Raw genomic sequence first — 25,116 nt, 5'->3', positions numbered from 1 at the left:
AAAGGCACCACCGCCCGGCCAACAGGCTCAGTCTCTATCTCCCTCTCTTGGCCTACAGATGAGGATGTAGCTCTCAGGTATGGCTCTGGTACTATGCATGAAGCTCCCTGCTCCCTGCCATGAGGATAATGGACAAAACCTCTGAAACTTGCTCTGTAAGCAAGCTCCCAATTCAATGCTTGCTTGCTTGCTTGCTTGCTTGCTTGCTTTGTTTGTTTGTTTATTTGTTTGTTTTGTTTTTTTGAGACAGGGTTTCTCTGTGTAGTTTTGGTTCCTGTCCTGGATCTCATGCTGCAGACCAGGCTGACCTCCAACTCACAGAGATCCGCCTGGCTCTGTCTCCCCAGTGCTGGGATTAAAGGCGTGTGCCACTGCCGCCGGGCAATTAAATAACACAGCTGTCCATGCAGATGCAAAGAGGGATTAAGTCTTTCAGTTCCAGACTCACCACTGTGAGAAAATACTTAAACCATCCATCCTGTAGTATTATGGTAGCCCTACAACTAAAACAACTACAAATAAATAAATAAACTGGAATCTAAGAAAAATTCTATTTTTAAAAAACTCGTTTGGCCAGGTGGTTCAAGTGTATAATCCTTTCCGATCAGGAAGCTGAGACAGGAAGATCAAGAATTTAAGGCCTGCCTGGGCTACCATGTGAGTTCAAGGCCAGCCTACGTAACTTAGCAAGAGCCTGTCTTGAATTTTTTAAAGTTAAGAAAAGAACTGGGATATACTACAGTGGTAGAACACTTCCCTAGAAAGTGCAAGGCCCTAGGTTCAAGCCTCACTACAAAAAGAGAACAAAAGAAAAACAATCATAAGTTACTTCAAGGAAAAGAAAGTAATTAGAGCCAGGCGGTGGTGGTGCACGCCTTTAATCCCAGCACTAGGGAGGCAGAGACAGGCTGATCTCTGTGAGCTCCAGGCCAGCCTGGGTACAAAGCAAGAGCCAGGACAGGCTCCAAACAAAACTACATGGAGAAACCCTGTCTCCAAAAAAAAGGAAAAGAAAGAAGGAAAGAAACTAATTAGTTGTATCTTTTTTTAAATGGCCAGGGGACTGGAGATAGCTCCGTAGGTAAAGAGCCTGCCTGTCTTGCAAACACTAGAACCAGAGTGCAATGTCAGCACCCACATTTTCAAGAAGGACCGGTGGTGGCATGTGTTTGCAATCCTGGCACCAGGGGATCGCTGGGGGTCCCTAGACAGCCAGCCTAACCTACGTGGTGAGTTCCAGACCATTTTAAAAGAAGGGCAGACAGCACCCGAGGGAGACAAATGAAGTTGTCATGAGGCCTCTGCATACACATGTATCCATACCCACACACACATTAACCCAAGGCACATACACATACATCATGGTGGCAGTATTTAGGAGGCTGAAACAGGAAGTTTAAGAATGTAAAACCAGCCTGGGCTACTTTCTGAGACTTCTCAAAGAAGAAAGCAGTGCGGAGCCAGCTGCAGTAGTACGTGACTGTGGTCCCAGATACTCAGGATGCTGAGGGAGGGGATCCCGGTCTAGGCAACATAGTCAGACCCCACCTCAAGCAGCAAAACTAACAAACGGCTACAATAGGTAACTCTATCAGAACCCTACACCAATAACTAATCATGACAATAGTAAAGTCCAGATGCATAATCATAATCTTTTTAAAATACATCTCTTTAAGTTTTATCTATCTGTTTTACAGATATGAGTATTTGGTACTCATGTATGTCTGTGCACTATGTACATGCCTAACGATTGCAGAGGCAAGAAAAGGGCCCCCTGGAATGGAGATAGAGACAATTGTGAGCCGTCATGGTGGTGCTGGGAACTGAACCCGAGTCCTCTAGAAGAGTAACTAGTGCTTTCAACCATTGAGCTTTCTCTCCAGCCCAGAGTATCTTTTGAAACACAGCTATAGCACCAGTTAAGAGATACCCTCTTGCCAGGGGTGGTAGCGCACACCTTTAATCCCAGCACTCGGGAGGCAGAGGCAGGCGGATCTCTGAGTTTGAAGCCAGCCAGGTCTACAGAGTGAGTTCTAGGACAGCCAGGACCACACAGAGAAACCCTGTCACAAAAAACCAAAAAGGGGTGAAAAAAAAGGGAGAGAGATACCCTCTCAAACAAATTAATTTTACAAAATTAGAAAAGAACAAATAATTTTACTAAACCTAAAATTTTAGTGACCTTAAAATGATTAATTTTATAATAATGAGATTTAAATTCCATAAATCAACTAGGCATAAGGTATACTTAAACTGAAAACCCAAGATCCTAATCTCCAAGTTTTATTTTAACATATATCAGAGATAAGCTTCTATGAAATCTTTAATTACATAGACAATCAAAAGGGACACATAAGAAAATAAAAATTTATTTACTAAGATATTTTAAACATATCAAATAAAACAATGCACTTTAAAAGTTAATTTACCCCCTTCGGGAGCTTCCAGCACTCTGAGCCTCTGAGCTGGGACAATGGTGGCTGAGCAAGAACATCCTCTGACTTCACAGCTAACAACTTTGTTATCTGAAACCAGGACAAGAAAATCATTAGTTTAACTGAATCAACTAACAGAGGCACTGTCTATTGTGCTACATAAATATTCTAATAGTTTTGAAGGTTTCAATTCAATTCTTAATTTATAAGCAATCAAATTCAGTTGTATGAAAAATATCTTCTCATGAGCATAAGATCAGGTCAATGAAGGATCACACTATTCTCTTGCCTGGTCTCCTTCCCTTCTAACCTATCTAATGCAAGCTATAGTTATATAACACACAAAGTTATTCATGGCTGTACAAAATACAGCAATGGCATCAGCACTTACAAGTAAAACTCTATTCATTCAGGGCTGTTTCTCATCACCCACAGATTTAAAGCTCTAACTCAACTTTATGGAGTTGCTAAACTTTCTTCAGGCATGTCACATTATTTTATATCTTTAGCTACTTTTATATATTATTTCTTCTTTCTAGGATGCTCTCCCCTGTATTTCTTTTTATGAAATACTCTGGACTTGGCTGAAAATTATCTTCATAAACATCATCCTGACTTGAAGCCACTCCTTTCTCTGTGTGTGAGTGCTTAGCACATCTATTTTAAATTATTTATATTACTCGTACCATATCACAGTTATCTGTCTATATAGCTGTCTTCTTCAAACTGCATAATCCTCCTAAACTGAGGGTCCTGGTCATTCATTTTCTTTCTCTTTTGTCTGTTTTTTGAGAAAAGGCCACAGCTGGCCTAGAACTTACTACACAGACCAGGCTGGCATTAAACTTGTGACAATCCTCCTGTCTCTGCCTCCCATGAGATAGGATTCCAGGCTTCTGTCCACTATACCAGGTACTTTATAACTTTTATATCATATATATATATGTGTGCGTGTGTGTGTGTGTGTGTGTGCGTGTGTGTGTGTGTGTGTGTGTGTGTGTGTGTGATGATATATCATGATAGCTAAACTTTAAAAATGGAAGCATGAAATGCAACAAGTTAGATATCATTTGTTTAAAAATTAAATACCTAAAATTTATAAATAACTTAGTATTAAATAACAAACAATAGTTGCTTACAAGGGGGGCCAGTTCAGCAGCAGAGTACTGGCAGAGCATGTACATGAGGCCCTAGGTTCAATTATCAACACCCTCCTCCTCAAAAAGCACTAATATCACCTAATCTTTCATCAATAAGTATTTCTCTGATAAGAAAGCCTAAGTCAGGAGGATAGAATAAATTTAAAGAAAATATACCTCAGTTCTTACATCACCAGCTTACATCACTAAGGGATAGCTAATCTTCCTGAGCACCAGTAACTTACTATTTATTGCTTTTCTGTATTAAAAAGTATTTCTTTGTAATTCTTCACTTGCAAAAAAAACAGTATCTCTAAAGCACTTACTTCAACTTTATATACTGCTGGGAATCAAACTCAGGGCCTCATGCATGAGAGGCAATTACTCTACTACTAACTGAGTCGTATCTCTACCCTTTTGTTAATTCATTAATTTGAAGCAAGGTCTTACTAAGTTACATAGGTTGAAATTAAACTCACTCAGTAGCACAGGCTGGTACTTAATCGTCTATGTTTCTGCCTCAGCTTCCAGGGGAGCTGGGACTACAGGCTGGCTCCACCAGACCTACCACTTCCTATTCCAATTAGGAAACAACAGGAGTTAAGACAGAAGCTTTAGGTGGTTCAATATATAATGTATTTTCCAAGAATAGCCCTATCAATATTGCCCACACTACATGGTCATATTATATTGTGATGCTAATAGCCACGAGACATCAAAATATTCCTTCCACTTGAATCTGAGCAGGCCTGTGACTTCCAAAGCTAATCTACAAAGCCAATATAGTAGATAGGCATAGTAGCACACTTGGTAATCCCAGAACATTGGAGGCTAAGGCAAGAGGATCTTGAATCACTGTTTGTCTGGGCTGTATAGTTAGGACCTGTCTCAAAACAAAATAAAATGGCAATACAGCTTCAGCACAGCTCAAAACTGTCCACAAACTCATCTTTTTTTTTTTTTTTTTTTTTTTTTTTGAGACAGGGTTTCTCTATGTGGCTTTGGAGCCTGTTCTAGAATTTGCTCTGTAGACCAGGCTGGACTCGAACTCACAGAGATCAGTCTGCCTCTGCCTCCTGAGTACTGGGATTAATGGCGTGTGTTACCACCGCCTGGCTCAGACTTTTTTTTTTAATCTGGCTATCTTGAAGCTACTGAATTATAAAGATCCCATGAAAAGACTGGGGATGGGGGGGGGATAATAAATAAAAGTATACATCAAGATATTTGCATCTAGCGTAGGGGATGTAGCTCAGTAGGTAGAGTACTGGCTATCATGAATGAAGCCCTAGGTGGAATCCCCAGCACTGCATAAACCGGATTACATACACCTGTAATCCCAGCACTCAGGAAAGAGAGACAGGAAGCTCAAAAGTTCAAAGGCATCCTCTGTTACATAGCAAGTTTGAGGCCAGCCTAGACTACATGAGACTGTCCTAAGAGGTGAGAAAAGGATGTGTGGGGGTCAGCAAGACAGCTCAGTGTAAAAGCCCTTGCTTCACAACCTGAACAGCCTGAGTTCAATCCCAGATCCCACTGTGGAAACACAGAACTAACTCCCCAAAGTTGGCCTTACCTTCACTCATGTGTCAGAGCTCATACACACATCATATATGGGAAACCCACACAATAATAAAATAATTTTTAAAGATGTTTGGGGGCCAGGGTTGGAGAGATGGCTAGGTAATTAAGACCACTCCTGCTCTTCAAGAGGACCTGGGTTCAATTCCCAGCATGCACATGGCACCTTAAGATTGTCTGTAACTGCAGTTCCAGGGGTTCTGACACCCTCACAAAGATATAGACATAGGCAAAACACCAATGCACATAAAACAAAAATAAGTAATTTTTTAAAAAATGTTAGCGGGACAGTGAGATGGCTCAGTGAGTATAAAGCATTTGCTGTCAAGCCTGATAACCTGAGTTCAATACCCAGAATCATGTCCATAATGGAAGGAGAGAACTGACTCTGTCCATAAGGACAGAACTGACTCTGTCCATAAGGAAGGAGAGAACTGACTCATGCTGTGCACCCCTGCACCTTGTTCTTTTGTTCAGTTTGTTTTGTTTTAGATCCAGTCTGATGTAGCCCAGGCTAGCCTTAAACTACTGATACTCCTGACTCACTTTCTCAAGGGCTGGGAGGCAGGCATGCGCCATCATGCCTAGCTCACACCTGGTTCTCTGGACAACTTGTACATAGCTGAGACAATGATTAAAATTAACAAAGATTTTAAACTACAAATTGATAAGTCTTTGGCCTCCTGAAGGCCTCTCTGCAGACACAGCAAACCGAATCAGACCGAACTGGAAAGCCCAGGTTTAAAGGGTAAAGTGCTCCACGGTGACTCAAGACTGGAAGAATCACACATCTGTTTTCTGGGATGCCGCTTATATACCCTGTGGGAGTGGTCTTGAGCCTCTCTGGGGGAGGAGCTATGTTTGGTGGGCTTTGAAGGGGTAAGCTTGGGGAGGAGCTGTGTTTGGTGGGCTTTGAAGGGTCAGGTTTAGGGAAAGAGATGGGGAGGGGAGGTGGATCTTCCACCAGACTCCTTCCAAACATTCCAGACTCTTTGGTATATGCCAGGGTGCCAGGGATTGAGGTGGAGCTCCCACCCAAACACAAATGATTCTGCAAACCCATAATTCCAATGCAAGAATCATCACAATTTATAATTTAAAAGAGTTCAACACAGTTATAGATTACTGGTTAAATCAACTGTGATGCACACATATAGTGGAGTATCAATAGTCATTAAAATACTCACTGCTGTTTCTCTCATGTTTATGTTCAGTACAGCATCTAATACATGCCAAGTACCCAATACGTATCTACTGAGAAATGCTTTGAATAAATTTGATTTCCTAAAGTGATGTTTACAATAATCTAATGCATTATTTTGTGGCTTTTTGAAACTATTAATGTTTTTTTATGTTTTAAATGTTTACCATTGGGGCTGGAGAGATGGTTCAGTGGCTAAGAGCACTGGCTGCTTGTCCAGAGGACCTGGTTCAATTCCCAATACCCACATGGCAGTTCACAACTGTCTGTAACTCCAGTTCCAGGGCACCCGACACCCTCACATTGTGAAGGCCTAGACTTAACTTTACAGACTCCATTTTAGGGAAAGGGCTACCATCTCAGACCACCTGCTGTACTCAGTTCCAGGAAGGACCTCAGGAATGTGCCATGAAAACTCGAACAGATACAGAGCAGTGTCCTCCTGCAGACATCCTGTCTGCGGTTTATGGCCCTTGAAGATATCTAGATAATTCTGTTAAGCAGTCCAGATAATCTGTTCAGCAGGTTGTAGTTCCCTGTCAAAAGTCTAACCCAAAGGTTTCAAATGTGGTTTCACGCCCAAAGTCTAGACCAATAGTTGCAAAAAGTCACCTTGTCCCATATCCCTTCTACCCAATCCCAAGTTGCCAATTCCCGGCTTGTGGTTTTTCCCTATAAAAACTCTCCACACCTGGGCTCGCGACCACTGCCACATTTCCTTCCATCTGCCATGCAGTGGCCCAGGTTGAACCTGAATAAAAGGACCCTTATGTGCTTGCACCAGAAACCAGCTCCTTGGTGGTCTCTGGGGGTTTCTCGAAGCGGGTACAACAACATAGACATACATGCAGGCAAAACACCAATGCACATAAAATAAAAATAAAATCTTTTAAAGAAGATGTCTGTGGACAGACAGAGAGACAACAGACACATGTAACAGAAGGATGTGCTCCAGTTAGTTCTCAGTGTGTCTGGTCAGTATTCTCTAAAAACAACGATTTCTTTGTTATTTTTTATTTATGTTTATGTGTGTGAGCTTGTGGGAGGCCAGAAGATGGCTTCCAACCCCTTGAAACTGGACTTACAGGCAGTTAAGGACTGCCATGGGGATGCCAAACCTGAACCCACAACTTCTGCAAGAGCGGTAAGCGCCCTTAGCTGCTGCCATTGGTGTGGTCTTTTTTGTTCAACTGAATTTTCTAATATCCCATTAAAAAAAAAAACCCACTAGTTTTGTTTTCAAAATAATTTTAAGTACTTAGAAAGTCAAAAGTATTATGTCCTATGCCTCTGTCAATCAAAGGTGCTATCCTTTCAGTAATTTATTGCCACTAGCTACAGTAAGAGCAAAGGTGATCATAGAAACTAACTACTATCAAGAATTGGTTTGGTTTGGTTTGATTTTTGAGACAGGGTTTCTCTGTGTAGGCCTGGCTATCTTGGAACTAGTTCCGTCAACCAGGTTGTCCTCTAAGTCAGAGATCCACCTGCCTCTGCCTCCCGAGTGCTGGGATTAAAGGTGTGCGCCACCACCACCTGGCAGAACTCTAGACTTTTAAATGTACTAGAATACTTTTAGATGTATATTGTATGTTATAAGTTATAGTTATAATAAGAAAATATACTGTTGGGAGGGGGATATATAATCAAAACATTTCATAAAATTCTTAAAGAATTAATTTTTTTAAAAAGAAAACATAGTGTTGATAATAGACAAAATATTAAAAATGAGGAGAAAGGAAAATTGAGAATAAGTCTAGTGGTATTAGACTAGAATCTGAAATCTCCATATTGAACTCATTTTTAAATATTTGTACAGATAGGAAGATACAGAGACAAATATGTAAGAGAGATGGGGGAATTAATGCAAGTGAGTATGTATTTCCTAGCTCTGACTGCTGAGAATGCCTGGAACCCATGAAACCATTCTAGTGCCAAAAAGCACATGCCATACCTAGACCTGAATCTCTAAATGTAATCCTTTTCAGTTTAATTCAACTGGGGAAAAAAAAAAAAAAACTGGCTGGGAGTGGTGACACTCAACTTTAATCCCAGCACTTGGGATGCAGAGGCAAGTAGATCTCTGAGTTTGAGGCCAGAGCTACACAGAGAAACCCGGCCTCAAAAAACAAAATCAAACAAACAAAAGAATAAAGAGAGCCAAGGTTCCTTGGAAATGCAATTGATTCCAAGGCTTAGGAAGAAAAAACACAAGGTAAGTGTGATGGATTCAAAGCTGGAATGGCCGACTGGAAAGCAGAGGAAACTCAGCCTAGCAGAGGAAGCATCTCCCTTTGAGGCATGCTACTCTGGCCCTGGATCACTTCTGTTACTTCACTTCCCGACTGCCTGGAAGGGAGCAGCTTCACTTTTCTCCACCATGCCCTTCCTCCAGGACGTCTCTGCCTTGTCACAGCCTAAAAGCAATGTCTAAAATCTCAGAAACTGTGAGGCAATATAAATTTTCCTCCTTTAAACTGTTTCTCTCTCCAAGTATGTCACAGCAACAGTCAAACAAAATTAGCATCCTGCGGTACCAGAAACGTTTCTTACAATACTAAAAAGAGAGCAGGAGCAGCACATGCCTTTGATCCCAGCACTCCAGTGAGTTCCAGGACACCCAGGGTTACATGGAGAAACCTTGTCTCAAAAAAAAAAAAAAAAAACAACAACAAACAAACAAACAAAGACAGAAAGAAAAAAGCAAGCACTCAGTAGGTAGATAGATAGATAGATAGATAAATGAATGAATGAATAAATAAATAGTGCTATGTCAAAAGGGCTCAGGAGGGTTTAGGAATAGATTAGTCAGTAAAACTACTTGCTGTGAAAGCACAAGAACCTGAATTCAATCCCAAGAATTCACATTAAACATACATGTGTGTACAAATACATATACGTTATGTACATATATGTGTGTATATATGTTCATGGTGGCTCACACTTGTAATCCTAATAGTGGAGAGGTGGAAACCCACAGATCCTGGGGTCCACTGGGCAGCCAACCTTGCCTACTTCTCAAGTTTCAGGACAAGAGAACCTATAAAAAACAGGGAGTGGAACAAATGCCCAGGGAATGACACTGGAGACTGTTCTCCACGTGAATGCATACACACGTGCCCTCTGCACGTGCATCCACATACAGATGAATACACACACACACACACACACACACACACACACACACACAGGAGCCCTATTGCCAAAACTGGAAAACTTTGATGAACAAAATCATCAACGTTATAATAAAAATAATGAAATGAGTATCTGACAATAACTTGATATAAATAAGTGGAAGAACTTGGGAGGCAGAGGCAGGCAGATCTCTGTGAGTTCGAGGCCAGCCTGGGCTACAGAGTAAGTTCCAGCCAGGAAAGGCGCAAAGCTACACAGAGAAACCCTGTCTCGGGGGTGGGGGGAGTGGAAGAAGGACAGCTTTCCTTACAGAAGAATTTCCATTAAGAAATGAAGAAGAGGGATAGAGAAATGGCTCAGTGGTTAAGAGCACCACTGCTCTTCCAGAGGACCTGAGTTCAATTCCCAGCAACCACATGATGGCTCTCACAACCATCTATAAAAGGATATGATGCCCTCTTCTGGCATGCAGAACACTCATATATAAATAAATTCTAAAAAAAAAAAAAAAAAAAAAAAAAAAAGAAGAAGAAATAAGGAAGATATATACCATACTTGATCTTGGCCAAAAGGCAATGAATAAAGGAAATAGAAAATCACCAAAAGAACTGAACCAAGATTCACTAGTAGATGCCAAAACACCAAACAATGATATAACACTACATTGCATGAAGTTGCAGTCTGCTCCAAGACAACACCTATTATTAATCATAAGGAGAAAATGGGTAACCATACAAGGGTGTAAGCAAGAGGTAGTGCCTTAACCAATCAGGCTGAGATCATCAACAGTAAGACTCTCTCTCTCTCTCTCTCTCTCTCTCTCTCTCTCTCACACACACACACACACACACACACACACACACACACACACATATATTCAGGTTGAGGAATATTCTACACAAATTATTATCAAATACTGAAAGACCTTAACCCTTCAGGCTTACACCCCCCAAGCCCCAGGAGAATAAGGAACTAAAAAGAAAACTAGTTCCAAGGGCAACCTGACTCAGCCACTATTCAACCACCCCTGCCACAATGTAACAATGTAAAGAGATCTCTGTTAAGAGATGTGCTCAACTGTGACTGGGATAGCTGCAAGTGTTCCAGGAAGGACCACTGTGACCTTTGTATAAACTCCACTCCTGCCCTGATACCCCCCTTGAGGTTTCTGGAAGAATGTACATACGGACGTGACTGTACCCACTCTGTGATCAGACCATGATCTTGTGAAACGAAATTGTATGGGAATTGTAATCTATGGCTTTTGTGGGTTTTTCCTTTAAAAGTACCCATGTGATTGCAATTGGTGCGACTCTTGCTCTTTGGAGCTGAGTTAGCCCAACTGTACAGCCGCTTCTTCAATAAACACCTCATACTGTTGCATCAACTGGACCGGAGTCTGGGTTCTTGGGGCGCCCACTTGAGACCCTAAACTTTGGGGTCTAACAGTACTTTTCCAAAGTGTCATAGCTATAAAAGCAACAAGACTAAAGAAATGTGATAGACAAGGAAATTAGGAAGGCATAACAATAAACACAATGGAGAATCTTGGAATGGATCTATAAGTTAAAAGTCTTAGGTCAAGGCCAATTTCTTATTTTTGACAATCATACTACCATTATTTAAGATATTAACATCAGAAGAAACTGAATGAATAGTACCCAGTTCTGTCCAATTTCTATAAATTTTCTTAGAAGTTACTTAGAAATAAAAAAATGTCATACATTTACAGAACAGAGTATGGGAAAGGAGTGTGGCTTAATGGAAGAGTACCTCCTCGACACTTTCAAAGAGTTCGGGGTTGGGGATTTAGCTCAGTAGTAGAGCGCTTGCCTAGAAAGCACAAGGCCCTAGGTTTTTTGGTCCTCAGCCCTGAAATAAAAGAAAAAAGAAAAGAAAAGCTCTGGGTTCAACCCTCAACACAGTAAAACTGGTGAAGGGCAAAGGAAGTCAGGGAAGACAGTATGACAGCAATGTGTTCATTCACTATTATGGATATGTGACCCAGGCTAGCCTCAAACTTCTGAGCTCAAGAGACCTTCCCGGGCCAGGTGAGGTGTCAGACACCTTTAATCCTAGCACATGGGAGGCAGAGACAGTCTCCGTGAAGTTGGGGCCAGCCTATCTACATAGAGAATTCCAAGCCAGCCAGGGCTACACAGAGAGACTCTCTCCAAAGAAAGAAAAAGAGCAAGAGGGCAGATTATTACAAAGAAATACTGGAACTCTCCCCTTAATCTCTCTCAAGTTCCTGTCTCCAGCCTGCTTCCTCCCACTTCCTGTCACGAGATGAAGCTGTACAAGGCTCTCAACAGAAGCTGAACAAATGCCAACAGCTCTCCAATGCCATGAATAAAAACACGATTTTCTTTTACTCACTGAACCATCTCACTGGCCCAACACTTCTTTACGAATTACCAGTCTCGAGTACCCTGATACAACAACAGAAAGTGAACTGAATGAACCGAGAGTCACTAGATAAGGCAGTATCTGATCTGGCAATACAAAAACTTAAAAAAAATTATCTCGATCATTCACCCAATTTAATTTAAATCCAACATTTTGGATGGAGAAAGCACCCCATGCAGATGTGAAGAAAGCCAATGAAAACAAATACTGAAAGCAATGTTCCCTACATGGTCATCTAAGGCACTCTTGAATTCCTCTCATCATCATCCTTTGCCAAATCCTACAAATGCGTAACATAAAAATGTTCCCAATTAAAGGTAAGCATGTAGCTGGGCATGGCTGAACATGCCTTTATTTCCAGCACTTGGGAGGCAGCAGATCTCTGTGAGTTTGAGGCAACCCAGTCTACATGGTAAGCACTAGGACAGCCAGAGCTACATAGTAAAACCCTGTCTTTAAAAAAAAAAAAAAAAAAAAGATACAAAATGTTTCCAGTTACATGTAAATAAAAAAGCACAGATGAAAAACAAAAGTTATTTAATAAAAAAAATTATATAAATCAAGTTACTACATTTAAATCACAAAATGTGGGATGGGGATCATCTTTTTTAAGATGATTTAAAAAACTCATTATATAAGTAAAAATTAAAATTGTTTGGTAATTTGGGCTTATAGAATAAATGAACTAAAAAAATTCTTTTTTTGTTGTTTTTTTTTTGTTGTTGTTTTGTTTTGTTTTTGTTTTTCGAGATAGGGTTTCTCTGTGTCACCCTGGCTGTCCTGGATCTCTCACTCTGTAGACCAGGCTGGCCTCTAACTCAGTGAGATCTACCTGCCTCTGCTTCCTGGGTGCTGGGATTAAAGGCATGCACCACCACTGACCAGCTCCTTTTAGTATAATTAAAAATATACTGTAAAACTTTAATCAGCATTTTAGGAAAACTCCCAGCACTCAAGAGGCAGAGGCAGGTGGATCACTGGGTGTTTGAGGCTAGCCTGGTCTACAGAGCTAGTTCCAAGACATCCCGGACTGTTACACATAGAAACCCTATCTTGAACAAAAAAAAACAACAAAAAAAAACCATTGTATATATATGTAATTTCAAAGATGACAAACACATTAACACATACCTCCTGTAAATCAGCTGGTGATGATTTTTTTCTTTTTCCCTCTGTGACAATTTCTACAAAAACCAAAGACATAATAAAAATCATTATTTAACATCTAAATGACATAATTTAATGAACAGAATCTTTTCATATCTATCCCTTATTTAAAATTAAAATACACTGGTGTTTTACAGACACTAAAGGGCTGTGCCTAAAGACCTAAGAGTTTGTCATGTGTCGATGTTACAGACTGTCCCCAATGTCTCCAGTAAGCCAATGCTTGAGGACAATTTAAAAAGAAAGAACCAGTCCAGCAGTGGTGGGGTCTGTCTTTAATCTCAGCACTCTGGAAGCAGAGGCTGTGGATCTCTATAAATTGGGAGGCCAGCCTGGTCTACAAAGAAGTTCCAGGATAGCCAGAGGAGCATCATAGAGAAATCCTGTCTTGAAAAAAAAACCAAAAAAAAGAAAGGACTAAACAGAAATTTCTTTATAAGAGCCTCATACCCATGGTAGAATCAGATGACTGGGAAAATCCTCATGATGGAGGGCAGAGGTGAGATGATCTAGAAGCTGGCATTGTCCTACAAAAGCACTTCCTTCCAGTTGTATCTCACACACACATGCTGCACAAATGGAAGTGCCTTCCCTCTTTACTCAGCAACCTTTTCCAGACTTCAGGTGGGTTTTCCTTGTATGAATTCTCTCATTCAATCACAAATATTTACTTAATGGCTACCATGTGCTCCTCATACTGAGAAGTACGGTGGTATTTTATTTGTACTGAAATGTGATTTTAATTGTATGTTAATAAATAAAGTTCCCCGGGGGTCAGAGCTATTAGAGCCATAGCAAGAGCGTGGCGGTGGTGGCGCACGCCTTTAATCCCAGCGCTTGGTAGACAGAGCTAGGTAGATCTCTGTGTGTTCAGGGATACAGCCAGCATTGGAGACATACGCCTTTAAGACCTGGAGGGCTGTACTTACAGGCAGTGACGAGGCAGTCATGTGTTTGGGTTTATAACCAATGAGAAGGCAGAACAGAAAGACTATGTAAAGACAGACACACAGGAAGTAGCTCTCTTTCGGGGGGATAGGAGCACTGCAGGAGGTAAGATTTTAGCTCTGAGCTCTGACCTCTCGGCTTTCTCTTTTACATTGGTTCTGTGTTTCTTATTTAATAAGATGGTTGGTTACATCTACAGATAAGCAATGAATATAAATAACACTGAGCAAATCAGACACCATCCAAGATTTCTTAGCAATTATAACCACAGTATGGAGGAACACACCTGCAATCCTAGCACTCAGTAGAAAGAGACAGATGGATCTCTGTGAGTTCAAGGTTAGCCTGGTGATCTACATAGCAAGTTCCAAGGTAGCCAAGGCTAATGGTGAGATCCTGTTCAAAAATACTGTAACCTACTGAATTACATAGCAGATTTCATAATAAAAATAAATGGTAGTATACACATGCACATGTAACACCAAGTCATCTACTTGTGGTTTATTACTATAGTTCAGTAAGAAATGGATGATTTTTGCCAATAAATAATAGTGAAGCAATTTTTTGTGTTTGTATGTTTGAGTACATGTATGTGGACATGTGGGGTGTTTGCATGCATGTGTGCAGGTTGCATACATCCTTGCATACGTGGGGAAAACAGGAGGACATCAGGTGCCCTGTTTATCGCTCTCTGCCTTATTTCTTTCAAGCTAGGTCTCTCACCAGACCTGGAATGGGGCCAGTACCCAGTGAGCCTGATCTTCCGGTCTCTATCCACAATAGCGCTAGGATTTCAGGCTACACTAGGCTTTCTATGATGATATTGGAGATTTGAACTAAAATCCTTATGTTTACTTAGTAAGCATCACCCCAGACCCAGGGAAGCAATGTGATGACCAAATAGAACTTAAAAAATAAACCTTGATCCCTATACCTCATGCCACATACAAAAACTAATTTCAAATGGACCATATCTTTAAATGTCAAAGATAAAGCAAGGTTTATACAATAAAAACTAGAATATCTTCATAGCCTTGGAGGAGTCAAAGATTTCTCAAGTAGGATACAAGTATTACCATAAATTAAAAGATCAATAAAGTGGACTTTATCTAAATTAAAAATTCAGTTTAGCTGAACTCATCATTATGCCAGTAGAGAGCAAAGTCTCATACTAGAACATAAATTCTAATCCATTATCTGTCAAAGAACTCATAACCAGTGGACATACGGAACTCCCTGGGCTGAGGTATGTACTTGTGGTAGAACACATGCTTAGCAAGCCAGGGGAAGGCAGGAGAGAAGAAAGGGAGAAAAAGGAATAAATACAATAAAATTCAATCTTTAAATTGGACAAAGGCCTTGAGTAAGCATACACGCATACAGACACACACACACACACACACACACACACACACACACACACAAAATCAAGACACAACCATTAAGGAAATGACAGCTAAATAACAATGAAATTCATAGCCCTTGCAATAAGTAAAATTTAAAAGACTAACATTACCAAATATTGGTGAGAGGATAATACTCTGCTGGTAAAAGTTAAATGAGTGTATCGACTTTCCCAGTGTCTGTTAGATATTTACCTGTCTGCACTCAGTACCTAACAATTATACTTCTAGATAAATAACCAAAAGAAATGAGAATGTTCACACTTTCTTTATCCTTAATAACCAAAAACTAGAAATAACCCAAATTATCTGCCACTAGTAATGTATAAACATATTTGTACCAAGGAAAGCTGCAAAGTAATAAAAGACAATGAATTACTTCTAAGCACCATATGGATACATCTCACAGACATTCTGTTCCACGGAAATCAGATGCACAGCTGTGAAACTTGAAAGTTAAAATAAATCTATGATAATACAATTTGAACAACAGAGGGTATAGAGGACAAAAGGAATATTAACTGGGAAGGGTGCAAGTTAAGTCTGATAAGATGTTAGAAGTGTTCTGTACGTTGAGCTACACGGTGCCTATATAAGCAAAGGCATGCAAATACAAAGAATCTTGTAACTAAAGCTTTATCCCTACAGACCAGCTTTCATAGTGCTGGAAGGGGCTGTGCTCACTACCGGAAAAGGAAAGGAATCAATAACCATACCCACCAATCAGCTCTGTGAGCTAAGTAATGACTAGCCTGACAAGACATGCCCACTGGTATAACAGTGACAGGAATGCCATGGGAACAACTTTCTGATTGGATTTAAGGGCCTCTCCACAAGATGGAACCCGTACGTGGACACCGTTATCTGTGCCTAGAACCTGAGGTCAGACAGTTCACAGGACCCAGGGGAGAACCTACTATAATTATTTTGCTAAAGGGACATAGTAGTAAACCACTCCTGACTTATCATTACACTCATGGAAAGGACATCTCTCAGTCCTCATTATAGAAGCTTCTATTTGCAGTAGATGGTGATTAACACAGAGCCCCACAACTGGTCAAGGTAAAAAAACAAGAAAAAACAACCCATGCAAGTGCAAGCCAGACACAAATCCCAGCATGGAAGAGAGAGGCAATCAGGAAGTCACATTCCTAGCTGAGGAACTAGTGACAACTGATAGTTGATGGGAGAGGGAGAGTCAGTTTTCTTTAAAGGTGTGACCAGTGGTAGGGGGAGGGCCCCACACCCAAGACTATTTGGGCAATACCAAAGGTACTCCATGGACAAAGGAAGAAGAACAGCAGAAAAAAAAATTATGTGGGTAGAGATGAGCCCAAGAGGAGGTGGGAGGCTGGAGGACAACTTTGTGAAGCCTATCTTTAAGTGGACTCAAGATTGACCAAGGTCTCCTGGCTTGCATGACGTGGTGGTACACACCTTTAATACCAGCACTCGGGAGGCAGATCTCTGTGAGTTCAAGGCCAGCCTCATCTACACAGCTAGGACAGCCAGAACTACGTAGTGAGACCTGTCTCAAAATAACAACAAAAGCTCCAAAATACAAAGAGGAGGAATCAACTCTGGTTTTGTTCGTTTTATTCTGGGTGTAAGAGTGTTTTGCCTACATATATGTCTAAATACCATGTGTATGCCCGGTGCCTAAGAAGGCCAAAAGAGGGCTTCAGATCCCCTGGAACTGGAGTTACAGACAGTTGTGAGCTGCCATGTAGATGCTGGAAATCAAATCCAGGTCCCCTGGATGAGCAGCCAGTCCTGTTGACTGAGACATCTCTCCAGCCTTTCTTTCTTTCTTTTTTTGGTAGGGGGGTGGTTGTTGTTTTGATTTGGGGGTTTTTCTTTTTTTTTTTCCACAATGCAGTGGGGGGGGGGTAATTACTATTTAAAACAATCCATACTTTCAAAATGACTAGAGCAGTATCAAATTCCCAACATGTAAAAATGGCTAATCTTTGAAAAGATAAAAGTTACTTAGATTTGATAACTATATCATACACATGTATCAAATCAGCATCATGCCCCCTGTATAGATACACTAATGTCACAATATAAAATAAAACTTCCATACACTCAGCATCTTCCCTCACCCAGATCTGTGACTGTTACTTACAGCTCAAGTCTAGCAGGTCCTAGAACTCTCATTCTTGATTCATAGCTTTCCTCTACCATCATTGTGACCCACTAAATCCTCCTGAATCAACACACTCAAAAAACGATAAATTAATCTCTTGCCTCCTCTGAACTACACACCTCTATTTCAACTTTCATGGTCAGAATTAAGGTAAAAAGTTTCACCCAACCTTTTGATTTTGGTTTTTTGAGACGGGGTCTATCATTTTGCCCTGGCTGCCTGGAACTATGTGGACCATGGTGGCCTAGAACTCAGAGATCCGCCTGCCTCTGCCTCCCAAGTGCTGGGATTAAAGGCGTGCGCCAACACAACCAGCTTCACCCATTTTCTTGAACTGTTGAACCAATGTGAATTGTTCAGTTTGTTGAACCTCTCATTCAGCGCGCTGTCCTTTGCCCCCCCCCAGCTTTCCCACTCCCTTTGAAGCCACATCCTGTCATATCACTTTACCCAAAGTAAAACTAAACTTATTTTTCTCCAAGTACTTACCCCAACCACTGCACACTCATTTTTTTTTCTTTTCTTTTCTTTTTTTTTCCTTTTCAAGACAGTGCTTCCCTGTGTAGCCCTGGTTGTCCTAGAACTCACTCTGTAGACCAGGCTAGTCGGAAACTCGAGAGATCTGCCTGCCTCTGCCTCCCAAGCACTGGGATTAAAGGCATGCGCCACCACACCCAGCTGCAAACTCATTTTAAAACTCTGAAATTACTTACTTCCTTTATTAATCCCTATATGACCTATTTTTGAGCTCAGATTATTATAAAAAAAAACCTTTTTCATCATACCTATGTCACAGCAAACCATGACTACAGTATCATTAGCTTCTCAAATTCTATCTATATTCATCTTCAATCCATTTTCCCCATGTCATCAGTTCTACTCCATTCCCTGACTCTAGCATCTACCTTATCCTATTAACTGGCTTACCTGATTTACATTACACACACACACACACACACACACACACACACACACACACACACACACTCTCACACACACAGCCTACCTGATATGTCTTTAGCCATTTTCGTCTCTACTGACTCCTTCCCTACTCCCTTCCCGATCAGTCTTTATATTCGTTTCCTTTTAATCCTTTGTTTCTCTACTCCAGCTTGTCCCTTGTCTAAAACAAGTACATGCTTAGCAAGGCCTGTAAGGGTCTGAGGTCAGGACTTGGGGGAGCTACTGCTCTCCAGACCCTGAGAACTCAGCTCTTCCCTCCTGGAAGGGCTGCAGTTATCAGTCCCAGAGCCACTGAGCACTTGTCTGGGATGCACTTGAGATTTCCTGTGTTCTCTTTGTGGAAAAATTGCTTGATTGGCTTCTTGCTGACTTCATCCTGTTGTATGATAATTTCCTGCTGACTCTGTCCCATTTTTTCCCTACAAACTGTACATAAGATGCTATACTTCTTAATAACCTTGCTTGGCATAAGACATAGGCAAGACCTTCTGATCCTAGCTTTCCGATCTTTATCTTCTCATCCCCTGGTTTATGCCCATTGAGAGACTGTCACTAAAGAACAACTTGCTGGTCCAGGTCACACTACACTTCCAACACTGTGAAGCAGACATCACCTGGACCAACTGGTGCACATGGTACACTAACTAACCCCTAGAAATGGATGTGAAGAAGAAATCAGGAAGCACTCAGCTACTTTTTCACATATTTATTTGGGGGAGGGAGGTCATACATAGTCCAGTGCTCAGGTGGAGGTCAGAGAGCAGTGATCAGCAGTTGTCTCCCTCCCGCCACCATATGAATCCACATGTCAGCCTTGGCAACAGGCATCGTTGCCCACTGAGCCATCCCACCAGTCCTCAGCCACTTTGTTATTTTTTATATTTGTAAACGAAACAGAATTACATCAGTTTCTCCCCCTCGTATCCCCACTTCAGCCCTTCTCTGCTACCCTCACCTGAAAGCCACTTTTTCTTTTCTGAAAGCCACTTTCTTAATGAGCCACAGTGTACAAGAGCACACAAAGAGTTTCGAAATCCCGAAGGCTTTTGTCTTGTTTTAAATCCAAATTATCTGGTTTTTAGCCATGGAAAAATTTTCCAAAGTAGGGCTAATTAATGTGTAATGGCGGTGAAAGGAGATGAAGCTGTAGATGCTGCACTGAGAGCCCAGATTTTTAATCCTGACCCTGTTTCTAACACCAGTTCTCACTAACAGACGCTTAGGGTTCCTAAATCCCAGTTCCACCTATAAATCAGAAATAATAAGTCACTTGTAAGGGCTTTTGAAAGGATTCAAGTCTGTGAAGTTCTTAGTATAGTCAGGCCACGGGTGCAGACAGCGACGGCGCAGTCCACCAGCCTCATCTTCAGACACTTGCCAACTAGATCTCCGACCCAGCTGAAGCTCGTGAGCAAGTGAGTATGAAGACCGTATTGATCACTAGTTCCCCTGAGCACAGGAGCCTCAGGGGATGTCACAGAGATTCGAATAGAGTACTATTACTCTGCTACAAAGTGTTTCCAGGGGCTGGAGAGATGGCTCAGCGGTTAAGAGCACTGACTGCTCTTCCAGAGGTTCTGAGTTCAATTCCCAGCAACTACACGGTGGCTCACACCATCTGTAATGGTATCTGATGCCTTCTTCTGACCTGCAGGCATACAGGCAGATAGAGCACTCACACACAAAATAAATAAATAGATATAAATCAAAACAAGAATATTTTAAGACTGAGAATGGTGGCATGTCTTTAATCCAAGTACTCAGGAGCCAGAGGCGGACAGATCTCTGAATTTGAGGCCAGCCTGCTCTACACAGCAAGTTCCAGGACAGCATATTTCTGTTAATATACATGTGAAAAATCAAAAATCTTATTAAGCAACATTTTTTAATGTTCACATTATATAACTAGAGGCATCCTGGGAAAACAAAGGCTAGAAAACATTAAATCTCTAAATTGGTCTGATTACACACTACAGAATGAACATTTCCAAAGGGAAGCCATGAGAAAAAATTTTCCAGTGACATAAATAGCAACGTCTTTTATGAATCTGAGGTCTTAATCTCAAAATTCACTCAAAAAGAGCTTTCTCAGAGGTATAGCTAACATAAATACCAGCGAGTTTTCCAATTAGCAACTTTGTACCCTCAAAATTCTCTTTCCAAAAGCATATACATCAAATAAACTATATAATAAATCAATATAACCAGGTGAAGGGGGTAGATTTTACTTATGGAAAAAAGGGGGCTAATAACTCGATATAACACACTAACACATGCAAATGTAATAAGCCAACATGAAACATATTTATTGAGAAGAAAATGCATTGAACTGAGGTTATGACTAAAGTTCTGCATTAAAAAAAAAACTCCCAAATGATACTAGGCATTGCATTTTTATTTTTCTTTCTTTTGTTTTTGTTTTTGAAGCAGGGTTTTTCTGTATAGTCTTGGTTGGCATGGAAATCTCTCTGTAGACCAGGCTGGCCTCAAGCTCATAGAGACCCGCCTGCCTCTCCCCTCAGTGCTGGGATTAAAGGCCAGCGGCACCACTGACCAAATGATACTAGACACTGCATTTTTCTAGGATGTCAATTTTACTTGAACACAGAAATCAGGAATCTCTCTCTCTTTTTTTTTTTTTTTCTTCAAGACAGGGTTTCTCTGTGTAGCTTTGTACCTTTCCTGGAACTCACTTTGGAAACCAGGCTGGCCTCGAACTCACAGAGATCTGCCTGCCTCTGCCTCCGGAGTGCAGGGATTAAAGGCATGCGCCACCACTGCCAGGATCAGGAATTGTAAAAACTGATTCGTGGAGACATGCATACAAAAACACCTTTTATGTCTCGCATAATTATACTTTCAAAGGCCAAGAACAGCTAGTATCTTTCCAATACACAGAGGAAAAAGCTAAGCATAGTGGCAGACACCTACAACCCGAGCCCTGGGGAAGACTGTGACAGGAGACTGAGCTCCAAAGCTGCATGGTGACAACCACCCCTCCAAAACACAGACAAAAATACTGATAAGATCGACTGCATATGAAGAGATCTCTCGATTTCGATTCTGTTAAGCCAAGTCCTCAGAGATCTGTGCTCACCTCCTTCCATCCTCCAGTAAAAGTTTTACACACACACTGCCACTGGGCATACATAAATAGATTTGGAACTGTTAACACTAGCTCTACAAAACTGAACACTAAAATAATAAATTTTTAAATGGGCTGGGCTGAACCAGCCAGTGGTGGCTCACACCTTTAATCCTAGCACTCTGGGAGGGATAGATAGGCAGGCAGATCCCAGAGGATCTGGGAGTCCTAGGCCAGCCTCCTCTACAGAGCAAGTTCCAGGACAGCCAGACCTACACAGAGAGACACTGTCTGGAAAACTAAAGAAAAAATAAAAATTGGGGGCTCCTGAGCTAGCCTGTAACCCCAACATTCGGGGGTGAGGAGTGGGTGGGGGACTCCGAATTTGATGCCATCTTGAGTTACACAGGGAGACCCTTTCTCAACAAAAAAGGGGGGAAAATCAATGAATCCATCGATGTTATTTTACATACTAGACTGCATTTGGACTTGACTCAAGGACTTAAGAGGTGCACTTAACAGATGACGTGCATAACAATAACTTGACTGGGCGGAGCTCTACATCAGTTTTATACAAAACTTAAGAGGATCTTGAGTTTCAAGCTTTGAAATAATTACAAAAAAAAAAAAAAAAAAAGTGCTGAGACTAAACACAACAAAAGCCCGGCTTCGAATCCTTTGACTTTCGAATCACTTTTGGAAGATGCAGGAGGCTGGAAAACAAAAATGCTATTAAAGGAGCCTGTTCGGACGAAAAGGGGACACCAGGCACATTGACTTGGAGGACCCGCGGGGCGATCGGCAAGCCCCGCCTTCGTTCCGTGCAGCCTCTCCAACCTGCCAGGGGAATGGGGGGGGGGGGGTAGTGGAGGGGGGGGGTAGTGGAGGGGGGTGGAGGGCAAGCCGGCCAGGCAAGAATTCAAAGGCACGGAGGAAAGTGAGATCGAGCGAGCGCGGAGTGGGTGGAAGCGAAAGTGAACGCGGGTGGAATTACGAGGAAGGCGTGGCAGGTCCGCGGCTAGCCTGTACCGGGGAGGATCGGGGCGCCGGGAGACAACCCGGGAGAGTGTCCCGGGAGGAGGGAGCACACCGCGGGGGTGCAGAAGGGGCAGGCTGCAGCCGAGGCTCCTCCGACGGCGCGGGCCCCGGAGCTCTCCATTACGCGCGCCCCCGCCGCTCCCTCCCTCCCTCCCTCCCTCCCTCTCTCCCTCCCTCCCCTCGCTCGCTCGCTCGCTCGCTCCCCACCGCGCCGCCAAGCCGCGCAGGTAGCACGGGCCGCCGGGGCCCTCGCGCAAGCCCTCCTCACCGGCCGAAGATCGCCGACGCCCAGGCCTGGCCCGCTCCATCGCCTCCTCCTCCGGCTCCTCCCGTCGCACTTCCAGGCGCTGTCACCTCAGGACCCCTCGGGCTGGGGAAGGGACGGGGGGGAGGGGAGAGAGAAAGCCAGAAGTGAGATGTCGCGCCTGCGCACCAGCGGCCGCCTCCCTCCGACCGGAAGTCCCTTGCCCCGCCCACCGCTGCCCGGGGTAGCACTTCCCGGGGCCTTGTTTTTCCGGAGGGCTGCCGCCCCGAGGAGCGCTTTCGCCTTCGCGGTGGGGGAATTGTCACCCACAGTGTGGCCAAGGGAAGGCGAGGCGCGGTGTACGATTTTTTGTTTGTTTGTTTTTCGAGAAAGACAGGCTTTCTCTGTGTAGCTTTGGTGCCTGCCCTGGATCTCGCTCTGTAGCCCAGGCTAGCCTCAAACTCACAGAGATCCGCCCGTCTCTGCCTCCCCGAGTGCTGGGATCAAAGACGTGCGCCACCACCGCACGGCTTGGTGTACGATTATTTTTTAACCTGTTGACCTTAAAGTTGAGGTCAAAAAAAAAGGGGGGGCGGGCGGTGGTGGCACACGTCTTTAATCCCAGCACTTGGGAGGCAGAGCCAGGCGGATCTCTGTGAGTTCGAGGCCAGCCTGGGCTACCAAGTGAGTTCCAGGAAAGGCGCAAAGCTACACAGAGAAACCCTGTCTCGAAAAACCAAAAAAAAAAAAAAAAAAAAAAAGTTGAGGTCGGCAGAAATGAAATATACCGAGTTCCTCCGGGTACCGCCTTTCACGAAGTGGCCCCAGAAGTAGAGAAGTCGCTCCGTGGTTATTTCCAGCTATTTTGTCCTCCAGAAGCCTACTCGCACTTAGAACAGGAACAGCAAAGTATAGTTGTTCTTATTATTGTTCGATGTAAGAGATCATCAAATAGGAGTCTTTTCTCTCAAAAGCTGTAAGACTTGTGTTTAGGACTGTTAGGCCTCAGGAAGTCCGTATATCTAGAAATAACAGTGTTGGCCCAGCAGTTAGATAGATTTCTGGCAGTTAGATAAAAGCCAGCATTCCTCCGAGTCATTTCCCTTGCCTGGCAGATGGGGCTTACAGCTCTCCATTGATATAGATGTGTGTGTGTGTGTGTGTGTGTGTGTGTGTGTGTGTGTGTGTGTGTGTGTGTGTGTGTCTGTGGCTGAATATCAAGTCCATGCTAGCCTATAGCACAGTCCCTATTCAGAAGTATGGCAGGTGGGGCTTACAGCTCTCCATTGATATAGATTGTGTGTGTGTGTGTGTGTGTGTGTGTGTGTGTGTGTGTGTGTGTGTGTGTGTATCTGTGGCTGAATATCAAGTCCAAGCTAGCCTACAGCACAGTCCCTATTCTGAAGTATGCTAAGCCCCCAGGCTGTCCCGGAGCACCACTCTTTATAACACCAAGGCCTCCCCCGCTGCCTGCTATCTGTTGCTATCTCTCACTGTCTCTCCACTGTTCTCTCACTTCTCACAGATAGCCCTGGCCATTTCCAGACCGCTTCTTTTTTCTCCGCTCTGGACTCTTCCAGATGCTTCTGGATATTTCATCCCTTATCCACAATTAAAGAAAAAAAAAAAATTATCATGAAGCAGCCATGTCAGTTCCTATTCCCTATACAAGAGCAAGGAATTTAAATCTTTTTTTTTTTTCTTTCCCACCTCGTAAGACTTTTAGACAAATGCTTTAATCTTCCCGCCCAGTTGAAGTCAGAAATGGTATGGTATTTCAGGAGGCTGATGGCGGGAGGCTGTGGCTCCCCTCCCCGCTCTTCCTTCATTTCCTGTGCGCCAGTTCTTTTCAGAATAGCCACTTGAGTTAAGACTGTGAGGTCAGCCCCCAACCAATGGGGAAAGACACAGGTGACCATCTGAGTTAGAATAGAGATCAAACCCACTTCCTGTCTCAACGGGTGTGCTCTTGATGAAGACTCAAGTTTACCCAGTCACTTCAGTTAGCATGGGGGCCTCTTTCTTTGCCACCCTGAACCTGTTTCTAGCATTTGAGAGCAGTCTCAGTGTGCAGCCCTGGGTGGCCTGGAACTGATGGAAATACTCCTGCCTCTAGAGAGCTGGGGATTAAAGATGCGTGGCACCGGGCCTGGCCAGAAATTTTAAAACAAAAACCACCCAATGATGAGTATTTGTATTTGTGCATTAAGTATTTGTGA

General features: G+C 42.6%; 1 protein-coding gene across 9 annotated transcripts in view; it reads right to left on the bottom strand.

Moving 5' to 3' along the window:
* Senp7 (SUMO specific peptidase 7) overlaps nucleotides 1–23,117 on the bottom strand; it is a 107,403-nt gene extending 84,286 nt beyond the window's left edge. For 3 of the 9 annotated variants that reach the window (XM_076549000.1, XM_076549004.1, XM_076549008.1), the window contains exons 1-2: nucleotides 22,922–23,083; nucleotides 13,032–13,084 (exon numbers count right to left, since the gene is read on the bottom strand). In XM_076549000.1, coding sequence (XP_076405115.1) covers nucleotides 13,032–13,084; nucleotides 22,922–22,961 — 93 coding nt within the window. In that variant the 5' untranslated portion in view covers nucleotides 22,962–23,083. Of the gene's footprint in view, nucleotides 1–2,429; nucleotides 2,526–4,053; nucleotides 4,149–13,031; nucleotides 13,085–22,921 lie in introns of those variants that run through there. The other 6 variants (XM_076549007.1, XM_076548999.1, XM_076549003.1 and 3 more) reach the window with 6 other exon arrangements.
* Nucleotides 23,118–25,116: the final 1,999 nt, after the last annotated feature.

The sequence above is a fragment of the Peromyscus maniculatus genome, chromosome 12 (genome assembly GCF_049852395.1).
Source record: "Peromyscus maniculatus bairdii isolate BWxNUB_F1_BW_parent chromosome 12, HU_Pman_BW_mat_3.1, whole genome shotgun sequence".
Taxonomy (NCBI): domain Eukaryota; kingdom Metazoa; phylum Chordata; class Mammalia; order Rodentia; family Cricetidae; genus Peromyscus; species Peromyscus maniculatus.
The sequence above is the reverse complement of the archived record's forward strand: the minus strand, read 5'-3'. Positions and strand labels throughout refer to the sequence as shown.